This window comes from Antedon mediterranea, chromosome 3 (genome assembly GCF_964355755.1).
Source record: "Antedon mediterranea chromosome 3, ecAntMedi1.1, whole genome shotgun sequence".
NCBI classification, from domain to species: domain Eukaryota; kingdom Metazoa; phylum Echinodermata; class Crinoidea; order Comatulida; family Antedonidae; genus Antedon; species Antedon mediterranea.
In genome coordinates this window covers 7,920,577-7,932,053 of record NC_092672.1, presented here as the reverse complement: position 1 = coordinate 7,932,053, position 11,477 = coordinate 7,920,577, and the positions used below count along the sequence as shown (strand labels likewise).

Here is an 11,477-nt window from a genome sequence, read left to right as displayed (position 1 = left end):
ATGAAGCATTCATCCACCCTCCCCTTTTTTCTAGAGTTTTAAACATTCTTATATCAACAAATATAAATTCATGGTTGTTTATGTTTTATATATTTAAAATTTTAACTATAATGCATTGGTTTTGAAATATTTATTTCAGAATGTTATTATTATATTTAATAATAATAATAATAATAATAATAGTCAACTTTATTTCAGAAATTTACAAGCCATACAAGAAAAAGAAAATAAAGCACATAAATCATTATAAAACATCATTAAAAATACAAAAAATTAATAAAAACACCTTAAGCTCTGAGAAGTGCCATTCTGTTAACATTTAGCGTCGAAAATGTGTAACTATTAACAGTTTTAACTATAGTTTGTTTGTACTATCTTCCAGTCTACAAATAAACTTATAACATGTTTTCCTATAAAATTCATAGAAACATTGTTCATATTTAGATATATTGCATATCTCTTTTCATTTTTTATTTTGGTGAGCCACTTGACAGTGTTTTATTTTCTTCTTTTGTACGTCTTTTTTCCGCTTTGTTTTATATCGTTACTTTTAACAAGTTAAACCAGACGAATTTATTATGTATAAATTAGCGAATTGTTCATCTGTAAGTTGGTTGTCCTGACCTGTACTATTACTAAGTTTACACTCATTTGTCATGAAATTAAATGAAAACGAAGTACAAGCATCCAATGTAGTACATCCCAGTGAGCATAGGCCTGGGCTGATAGCTAGCATACGCTTTAATACGAACTCATCAGTCGGGATTTTGTCTCTTGTGCCAATCTCATAGGTTTTATAGCTGTTGCCCCTTGCTGCAAGATATAAAATGCAGGTTGATAATAATTGAAAATTTACTGTATTTTATTTCATTTAAAAAATAGTTATGCTCTATTTTTTTAACCGTATTTATAAGGTTTTTAGGGGGCCCTTGTTCGAGAGAGTTTATTTTTTTGGGTGTAAATTTAAAACTACATGCAGCTCATTGTTATTTTTAATTGAGTATCTGTCGCTTGTGATTGGTTAACTCACTTGCGTTGCACCTACGTCGTTGCGTTGCGTCCAAGTGGAAACCAAGCTTTAATTTTGTATACGCACGTCATGTGATTTACTTTGTTGTACGAACATGTTTTCGAATTAAATGTTTATTAAACTTATACGTTAATTCAGAAAGATATTCAAATTAGATCTGGTTATTTAATGGGGTAGTTGGGGTGGGGTGGGTGGAAATGAGGGGCGTTTAATGCAACGCAGTGTGAACTACTCACCTTCACAAATATAAACTAATTCAGTATTGCAATCTTCATTACGTAATAGAGTGTCATCAGTAGTCATAGAAAAACAGTCATTTGCATCGTTGTTAGCATTGCTGTAGTTGGAATACACCGTAGTATCATGAGTCAACCAATCAGGTTCTCCTTCAGTTGTGATGTCATTAAGACCTGTCCACGTGCATGTAGTTGAGCTGAATGACGACATCAAATGGGTAAGCTCGTCTTCAGTGTTTATTGTAACGAGCGTTGAAGATCGACTCTCACAATCTAATTTTGCTTCACTCCATGTTGCAGCAACAAGGGAATATTCATAGCAGTGATTGTTATAAGTTCTTAATACTTGCGCTAAGAAAAAAAAAAGAATTCAGTTGCCGTATTCAGCAATCACATTACATTTAAAAGGCTAGTTTATACTATATAGGACGATGATACGTAGTATCAACGTAACGAGTCTTCCCACTAGTACGCAACGTAACGCAACCTACGCAACGTAAGGAAATGCCCTTCCAATAATTGTGTTTGCCCCGCGCAACGCAACGCAACGGCATATTGACGCAAAGTGCTGTATTGCGTAATCACAAGTGAGAACCGCCGACGCAACAGTGCTGCAAATATCACAGGTTTGATTTCATGCAGGCGGGGGCAAACACAATTGTTGAAAGGGAATTTTCTTACGTTGCGTAGATTGCGTTACGTTGCGTCGCTAGTGGGAACCCAGCTTATAAGGAAATAAGACCAATATCGATATTTTTTTTTAATGGCATTACATTTTTCCCTTTATTACCACTCTTGTCTCTATGTTCGATGTTCTACATTGTATGTCTGTTTTAAAGAATTATATTTTTTATCGGTAGTTTTTTATTGTAGCTAGCCTGTTAGTGGCGATGATTCGATTAGATTGAATAAAAAAGAACTATAAACATTTTATTGATAATAATTTCCAGTGTACAACCGACTTTGTTTTATCAATACTAAATATACATACCATTAGTATAAACCTCTATTTCAGCAATGTTTATATACTCTCGAATACCGTCTAAAGACAAGCTGACATATCGAACTAATTCGGTCAGTTCGCAATCTCTGTAAATGTCTGCTGAATTTGAAATTTCACCTGCAGCTATAGGTTCTCCACAAGCTACATTTGCGAATATGTTATCCACTGATGCACCTATTCTAACAATGCCGCCTGTCACCCGATCTTGACAACCTGTTCAAAACATCATCAGAAACACTCGATATAATTATGTTCTTATATTAATAATACCATGAGCTAGAAAAAGTAACCTTCCACAAGTCCAATTTATTTTGGAAAAGAAAGCGTCAGTTTATGTGCATTTCGCGTAATAAATTCACTTATTATTTTTAAACCAAAAAGAGGGCGTAATCACTGAAAGAGCTTTGAAATACATTAACATTTGTACTGTACGGAATTGATAGAAGAGTATCTTTTTATGCTGCGTTGTTACGGTTGTGGCAGACTTTTCAATGTTAGTTTCCACTATATGGCGTAAAGCTCTGTCTACACCAATCAATTCGACAAAAAAGTATGATGTGTCCAAATATGGTATTGATATGCCCAGATATGGAAGTGATATGACGTCATCATGTCCATGGGCACATCACACTTTTTGTCACATAAAGTTTGACAGTGTAGACAGAGTTTAACGCAAGTACGCAAATGCAAATCAAGTAATTTGATCAATCACAAGCAATTGATTATTCAAACTGTCACTTGTCATTGGTCAACTTGCCGTCCGTTGCGTCTCGTCCTTGTGCTGCGTCTCTGTATAGAAGCCATACAAACTTTATGAAAACCAAACCAGTGTACTCTTTCAAGTACTGTACACAAAATTCTAAAAGAATGACTATACTTACAACCTTGTCTATTGATAATTTTTACTTGCTTAACATAATACATATCCAAAAGATCGATGTATACATACGGTGATAATTCATTTCCTTAAATAAAATAAACAAATGTTATAAAATACTAACCATTATTTCATAGATTGTAGAAATTTACGGTTGTAGGATTTTTGATTCAGTAAAAAAAATATCACTCAATCATATTATGTATCCACAATATTACTATTATTCTTATAGTGCAGGTACCGGCTGTTTCGACATAATCTCATATTCTAGCTGTTTTGTCCCAGACATATTGACTTTGTAAAGTGTGCCCTCTAAAGTTGAAACTGCCTCTTGATAAAAAATTAGTTTTTAAAGTTATTAATGACTAATGGTTGGATATAGGTTACAGTTTGGTTGGTCGATACCATTCTCATTTGAGGTAATTTGGCTCACAGTTGTGTTGTGACTGTGTTGGATACCTATAGAAGGCAGGAGAGATCAAAATTCACGGTATGCATTATATCACTACAGTGGTAAAACATAAGCTTTGTATTAATTAAACAAAATAGTAGTAGCCATTATACAATAAAGGATCTCTTATATTAAAGGATAATTATAATCACATTTTTGTAACTTTAAACCAATATATTACAGTACTTTGTTATTCGTTTTGCTAATAATTATAATAATACCTTTTATTATAGCAACCTGTTTCTATGAATAAAGTTTGATTCAAGTAACTTGTTTTCGTGATTCGTAATTCCTGCCTGTACACTAGCACTGTCTAAGGATCTTCGATATCAAATATAGTGCAGGTTTAACTTAGAATACTAACATTGAAGTTGGGAAAATAATCCATGAATAAAGCTAACGCTAGATTTTTGTTCCTACTGTAGGACGCAGGAACGTAATCGCTCCACAAGTAATTTGACCAATCATGACGTGATGGATCATCCGAACTGTCGTGTGTGATTGGTCAACTCACTTGTTGCTAGTTGACGCGTAATCGAATTGTCGTATAGGCCTATAGAAGCTAATTTATAAAAAAGAAATAGAACAATACAACGCAAGGCAAGGACGTAGACGCAACGCAAGCGAGTTGACCAATGACAAGCGACTGTTCGAATAATCCATCGCCTGTGATTGGTCAAATCACTTACGTTGCGTTACGTCGTTGCGTTGCGTCTCTAGTGGGAACCAAGCTTAAGAGCAACGCAAGCGAGTTGACCAATGACAAACGACACATTCGAATAATCCATCACTTTTGATTGGTCAAGGCTTGTTACAACCGCTAATGTAGAAAACGCCAGCTAATGTCGAAACAACCGTTAATGTAGAACAATCCACCGCTTATGTAGTAAAACCTCCAGCTTATGTAGAAACACCAACAGCTTATGTAGTAAATAAAAATCAACACCAGCTAATGTAGAAACAGTCAACAGCTTATGTAGTAACGAAAATTGCCTCCCAGCTTATGTAGTTACTATCGCCAGCTAATGTAGAAAATGTTATATATTTTACAAAAATGTCTATAATTCATGTGCAAGCATCGATCTTTACTTAGCTATCAGTCTTTCCACCTCTCGTAAGCGACCACCTCTTTTAACGACCACACCTCTCGTAAATGACCACCTTTTTTAAGGGACCACGATCTCTTTCTCTCTATTAAAGGACCGCTTCTTATAATCGACTATCTCCCGTCACAACGACCTCTGGTAAGTGACCACCTCTGTTGAACGTCCACCGTTTCTATTATTAAGGGACCACTGCTTATAATAGACCACTTCTCGTAAGTGATCACCTCTATTGAACGACCACCGTCTCTTTTAAGGGACCATTTATCATAATCGACCACCTCTCGGAAGTGGTCAATGATAAGAAGCGGTCCCTTAACAGAGACACTGGTCGTCGCAATAGAGGTGGTCACTTTCGAGAGGTCATTGCGATGGAAGATGGTCGATTATGAGAAGCAGTCCCTTAATAGAGGTGGTGGTCCTTTATAAGAGGTCGTCACTTACAATTGGTGGGTCGTTAAGAGAGGTGGTCCTTTAAAAGAGTCGTCACTGACAATTATGAGAAGCGGTCCTTTAATAGAGAGAAAGAGGTCGTGGTCCCTTAAAAGAGGTGGTCATTTACGAAAGGTGTGGTCCTTAAGAGAGGTGGTCGCTTACGAGAGGTGGTCGGTTATAAGAAGTGGTCCCTTATGAGAGGAGGTAATCCCTTACGAGAGGTGGTCGATTATGAGAAGCGGTCCCTTAACAGAGATGGTTGCTTACGATGTGTGTTCGTTTTAGAAAGTTGGTTGCTTACGAGAGGTGGAAAGACTGATACAGGGCCGTAGCCAGGATCAACCCCCCCCCCCCTCCCCCAGCCTGATGCGAAGCGAATTTTGTTAAATGACACCCCTAGATGGCCGGAAAAGACACTCTCGTGCAGCATGCTATATAACCAATGAGCAAAAAGATCGTACTTTTTTCCTCCTCCTCAAACACGTCGATAATTTAAATGACGATAACTATTTGTTGCCGTATGTTAGATGCGCGTGCTCTGTGCGGAACCGCCGATTGTTTGATCATTTACTTCGTATTTTGTTTTGCGTTCAAGTTCAATGCGAACGTATACCTAGGAGCAGCCCCGAAAAAAGCAAACTGGGTGAAGGCAAATGCTATTTGCTAGCTCTATCTATAATATTTATTTACAGCAATTTGTTGAGGAATATAAATATGTAAATAGGTGATATTGATACATTTTAGTACGTATCGGCGTGGTCTAGAAAAAAATTATCGGATGCCATAATGTGAACTACAGTACTTGATACCATAGATATTATAGTGTAAAATATTAATATTCACTATAATCCTCTATGATACATTATACTTCATAGTCACACATAAATACTGATGTACGTCGGAAGGCTATATACTTTATGCATGCTGCCTGACTGCCAGTGATCTAAACAATAGGTACGCAGTTTTCTGGCGGTGTCCTTTGTACGAATCGTTCGTGCGCCAGCTCGCTATGAGACGCGTCAATATCATGTTACATGCAGGGACCAAACATTTATTTTTCAGGTTAAAATCGGCAATTCATTTGCAGCTTTTAGAAATTTACAGACACGTATCAATAGTTGACGCTCATACAGAGAAGAAGGTTCACGAACAAGTTTACGAATTTTTCAATTTACAAACAACTTTTTGTACTGTGGGGCACGTATTTGGAGGATTTTTGGAGATGAGGGTGAGGTATTGGGCATGTCGGGGATCGGGGTTCGCAGTTGGTTAAGGGGGGTTCGCTATAAAGGGGGGGGGGGGGTTCGCCCGAACCATAAAAACCCCCCTGGCTACGGGCCTGTGATAGCTAAGTAAAGATCGATGCACTGGCACATAAATGAGACATTTTTGTAAAATATATAACATTTTCTACATTAGCTGGCGATAGTAACTACATAAGCTGGGAGGAAATTTTCGTTACTACATAAGCTGTTAATTGTTTCTACATTAGCTGGTGTTGATTTGTATTTACTACATAAGCTGTTGGTGTTTCTACATAAGCTGGAGGTTTTACTACATAAGCGGTGGATTGTTCTACATTAACGGTTGTTTCGACATTAGCTGGCGTTTTCTACATTAACGGTTGTAACAAGGCTGGCTTCCGTCGCGTTGCTTTAGTGCAGTTGTAATACCTGTGTGTACGAAGGTTCCCAGGTTTCCGTCATTGACACGATCTGGTCCAAACGATCCATAGTTGGAACTTCTCACTGCTGGTTTGTTACGGCCAATCTCAACCACTGCCAAAACAATAATACACAGTACCAATCCAAAACCATTTAAAAGAAACGTTCGTATACTGAACGTTGTAATAGCCCTATCCCATAACTGATGACATTGATAGAGTAGAACAACATTTAATTTATTTGTAATGAATGTTTAATTAATGATTTTATTGTAGCGTTTGTTCTTTTCTGACACGTAGGCCTATTGCATTGTTGATGTTATTTTTGTATTCGTCCTTGTAATAATAATGCTTATTTTTGTACAAAAATCTTGCTGCATTATATTGTTTTTTTATATTATATATATATAATATTGTATTTTCATTTTATTTTATAATTTTTCAAATATATTATTTGTACCAAACTATTCCAAAACTTTCTCCAAATTAGGCGAATCGAATATCACCTAATTTGGAGAAAGTTCTCCAAGATTCGAGATAGTTGAAATGGTACAAAACGTCGTTCTTTAGTTTAGTATTCGATTCCATTCAAAATTACTACATCTATATATAGCGTGGTTTCCACTAGAACGCAACGCAGCGACGTATTGACGCAAAGTGATGTATTGCGTAATCACAAGTGGGAACCGACGATGCAACAGTGTTGCAAAAATCGCAGGTTTGATTTCACGCAGACGCAATTATTGGAAGGGCATTTTCTTACGTTGCGTAGGTTGCGTTACGTTGCGTCGCTAGTGGGAACCAAGCTAAAGCTTGGTTCCCACTAGAACGTAACGCAAGGACGTAACGCAACGCAAGTGAATTGACCAATCACAAGCAATGGCTTATTCGCTTGTGATTGCTAACTGTCTATAACTTCGCTTGTCATTGGTCAACACGCTTGCGTTGCGTTTACGTCCTTGCGTTACGTTCTAATGGGAACCAAGCTTTATGGTGAATTGCCTGGTACGTGACCAGACGGTGGTAGGCCTACTGTTTTATCTTGATTCCCACAAGAGTGCAATACAAGAAGCCACCGCAAGCGATGGATTATTCCGACTGTCGCTTGTGATTGGTCAGTTCGTCCTTGCGTTGCGGCTTACGTCCTTGCGTTGCGACTTAAGCTTGGTTCCCACTAGAACGTAACGCAAGGACGTAAACGCAACGCAAGCGTTTTAACCAATGACAAGCGAAGTTATAGACAGTTAGCAATCACAAGCGAATAAGCCATCGCTTGTGATTGGTCAATTCACTTGCGTTGCGTTACGTCCTTGTGTTGCGTTGCTAGTGGGAACCACGCTTTAGTGGGAACCAAGCTTCTATAGATGGATATTAGATAATAATGTACTTATACAAATATTGTCACTTAAGACAATGCCTAGAACCTATTAATAATTTGAAGTAAGCCATACTTACAACCTGAAGAAGAAGGTCTGAACAAAATCCAAACACTTATAGCAAACGTTAGAAACATGTTTAACCGTGGCATAACAAAACTAGTTTGGTGTTCTTTTCTTACTTCTAATATATACAGTAATAATATCGATCAATTATGATGAGATCGATTTCCATTAAAATCGAATAAGCTAGACAAATAATACACATACAGAACAAAATCCACGATTAACATGTTTAATTAACCTTGGCATAACAAAACTAGTTTTGTGTTCCTTTCTTACTTCAACTATTATACATTCTAATATGATGAGATCGATTGCCATTAAAATCGAATAAGCCATGAATAACAAAATCTATAACATGATTATTCCTTGCTTAATAAGTCACTTAGCAACGAGTCTAAACCGAAATTAAAAAATAGAATATTTACCCTGTTTAAAAAGTACGTTGCTTTCTGTGAGTTTTCTCTTGGAATGGTTGAAATAAACTTTTGGTTTATAGACACTAGTTCAGCAGTGATCATCTTTTACCTCATGAAATTATTTGTACCATTGCACTCATAAACATTCACTACTTTTATATTATTGGAAAAACAGTGGGAAATATTTTAAGCGATTCTTGATATCGAATTCTTAATTATTTAAATTCAATGTTTCAGTAAATATATTGTAATTGTAGACTATATTCTAGGCCTAGTTTAATTCCTAATTTTAATTTCAGCTAATTCTTTTAACAGGTAGTAGTGTCCGTTGAGGGCAGCATCATATTTCGTCATAAATTTCGCATGCTGTAATTTTCTACTAGCCTTGCTCACACACAGACAATTGCATGTTGCTGCAGACTGTCCGCCATGCGGTATGTCTACTAGAGGGAGTTTGTGTCCGCCAACCGGTAACTTGTCAAATTGCCCGACGATTCCATTTTACAGTGGGTAATTACTGTAACTAGTACAATAGCCCGGCGATTCCATTTTACAGTGGGTAATTATTGTATCTACAGTGTGGTAGACCGTCAATTACTCGTATTGGTATTACTTATACTGGTATTTGATATACTGTGTGTATTTTTTTGTTCTTTTTAATTAATAAATGACCTTTTACAATTGTCTATTGTGATTTTTTTAAACATTGACGAATTAGAAAATATTGGCAACAGAGGGCGCTATTTCTACATTTATAACAGAGCCATAATGAAAGAGTAAGTAATACGACCAAAGATTTTAAAATCTCTCTGGTAGTGGTACAGTTACACTGTTCTACAATTTTAGTATCCCGTAACAGAGTAAACCCCCTATTGAATTACAACAATAATACGTTGCATGCTCCTACGAAATTTACGCATGTTTTGGGAGATACAGAATATTTTAGCTTAGTTAACATTTTAGATATCCCGACAGTTTTGTCTAAGTACTCTCACATGCATTGATGAAGGGCTATTCATAAATTCATACTCATATATAACTCATTATAAGCCTATGATTATTCATTATTATTATTAAATATTGTTATTATTATTATCTTGCACCCTATATAGCTCTCCGAATTTTATCTATAATTATAATTATTGTTTAATCTTAAGTTGTTTTAGGCCCATGTGACATTATGTTTAATTGTTTATTATTATTTTTACAAAGGAAAACGGACTTGGATTGGGAGGGGGTGGGGGGTGAGTTCATGTTTGGTCGATAATATGTTGAACGGAGGGGGTAGGAGGGGGCATGGTGTCAATGGATACATCGTGTGTAACTGTAACAGTGTCCGCCAGAAAGAGCTTTTAAGGGCATCTTTACATTAATTTATATTTACATTTATATGGATCAATTACAAATTATAACAGGCAACAGGTATGTTATGATACATAAACATCAGATAAGCCGTTGATTTCATCGCCCAAAAACGTGCCAATATTTGTTATAACGTAAAAGATATCCCAACTATCCACTAAAGAGAGAGTTTATTAAATTACAATATTCTGTCACCAAAAAAAATATGATATACATTTAATTTTTTTAATGTGATAGGCCTACTTCCAGACGGTTAAAAATTATGAGTCTTGACTATACATCGTACTGTTTTTGAATGTCCGTTTAAAAATAGCAGAGAAATGCAGTTTGTTTTAATATAGGAGGCCTAAAGATATAGGCCTAATATGCAGTTTGTCCACCAGAGAGAGTTTTTGGACGGGCCTAAGTTCTTTTTTAACCAAATAATTTGTCTGATTGTGATCGTGTATTTGAGCTTGGATGGGGAGGGGGCGTTAGTTCATGTTTAGTCGATATGTTGAACGGGGGGCGGGGGTATGGTGTGAAGGGATAAGCCTACACCGTGTGTAACTGAATTATCCGCCAGAGAGATTTAAATGGCATCTTTACATAAATTTGTATTTAGTACATTTATATGGATCAATTACAAATTATAGCAACAGGTACGTTCTATATAAATATCAGATAAGCCGTTGAATTCATCGCCCAACACGTGCCAATATTTGTTATAACGTAAAAGATAGCCCAACTGTCCACTAGAGAGAGAGTTTATTGAATTACAATATTCTGTCGAAAAATATATGATATACATTTAATTGTTGTTAATGTAATATTTCCAGACGGTGACCAAATTTTGTCTTGACTATACATCGTACCGTTTTTTAATGTCCGTTTAAAAATAGCAGAGAAATACTGTTTGTTTTAATATAGATATAGGCCTAATATGCAGTTTGTCCACCAGAGGGAGTTTTTGGACCTAAGTTCTTTTTTAACTAAATAATTTGTCTGGGTGTGATCGTGTATTTGAGCAAAGGGGGAGGGAGTTCATGTTTGGTCGATATGTTTAACGGGGGGGGGGGGGGGGGGTGATGTATGGTGTGTAGGGATATAGGCCTACACCGTGTGTAACCGAATTGTATGTTCTTAATAATTTGTCTGGGTGTGATCGTGTATTTGAGCATGGATGGGGAGGGGGAGAGAGTTGGTCAATATGTTGAACGGAGGGGGAGTGGGATGGTGTGGACGTGAAGGGATAAGCCTACACCTTGTGTAGCCGAATTGTCCGCCAGAGAGTGTTTAAGTGCATCTTTACATAAATTTTTATTTTGTACATTTATATGAATCAATTACAAATTATAGCAACAGGTACGTTCTATATAAACATCAGATAAGCCGTTGATGTCATTGCCCAACCGTTTACGTTTATTTATCAATTTAATTTAACGTTGAAATCCAGTCGAATTTGGTTAAAAGGATATGT

At 36.4% G+C, this 11,477-nt stretch overlaps 1 protein-coding gene across 1 annotated transcript; it reads right to left on the bottom strand.

Moving 5' to 3' along the window:
• Positions 1 to 489: 489 nt before the first annotated feature.
• Positions 490 to 8,383, bottom strand: LOC140044748 (uncharacterized). Its single transcript, XM_072089393.1, has 6 exons — positions 8,254 to 8,383; positions 6,809 to 6,913; positions 3,151 to 3,234; positions 2,258 to 2,482; positions 1,267 to 1,617; positions 490 to 813 (listed from the first exon to the last, which is right to left on the bottom strand). The coding sequence occupies exons 1-6, from the start codon at positions 8,324 to 8,326 to the stop codon at positions 551 to 553; spliced, it is 1,101 nt and encodes a 366-aa protein (XP_071945494.1). The 5' UTR covers positions 8,327 to 8,383; the 3' UTR covers positions 490 to 550.
• Positions 8,384 to 11,477: the final 3,094 nt, after the last annotated feature.

Coding starts and splice junctions, on each gene's coding strand:
- LOC140044748 (XM_072089393.1), bottom strand. CDS start 8,326: ATGCCACGGTTAAACATGTTTCTAACGTTTGCTATAAGTGTTTGGATT. Junction 3,235..6,808: donor GGGAACCTTCGTACACACAG/GTATTACAACTG, acceptor ATTTTATTTAAG/GAAATGAATTATCACCGTAT. Junction 2,483..3,150: donor AATTATCAATAGACAAGGTT/GTAAGTATAGTC, acceptor TGTTTTGAACAG/GTTGTCAAGATCGGGTGACA.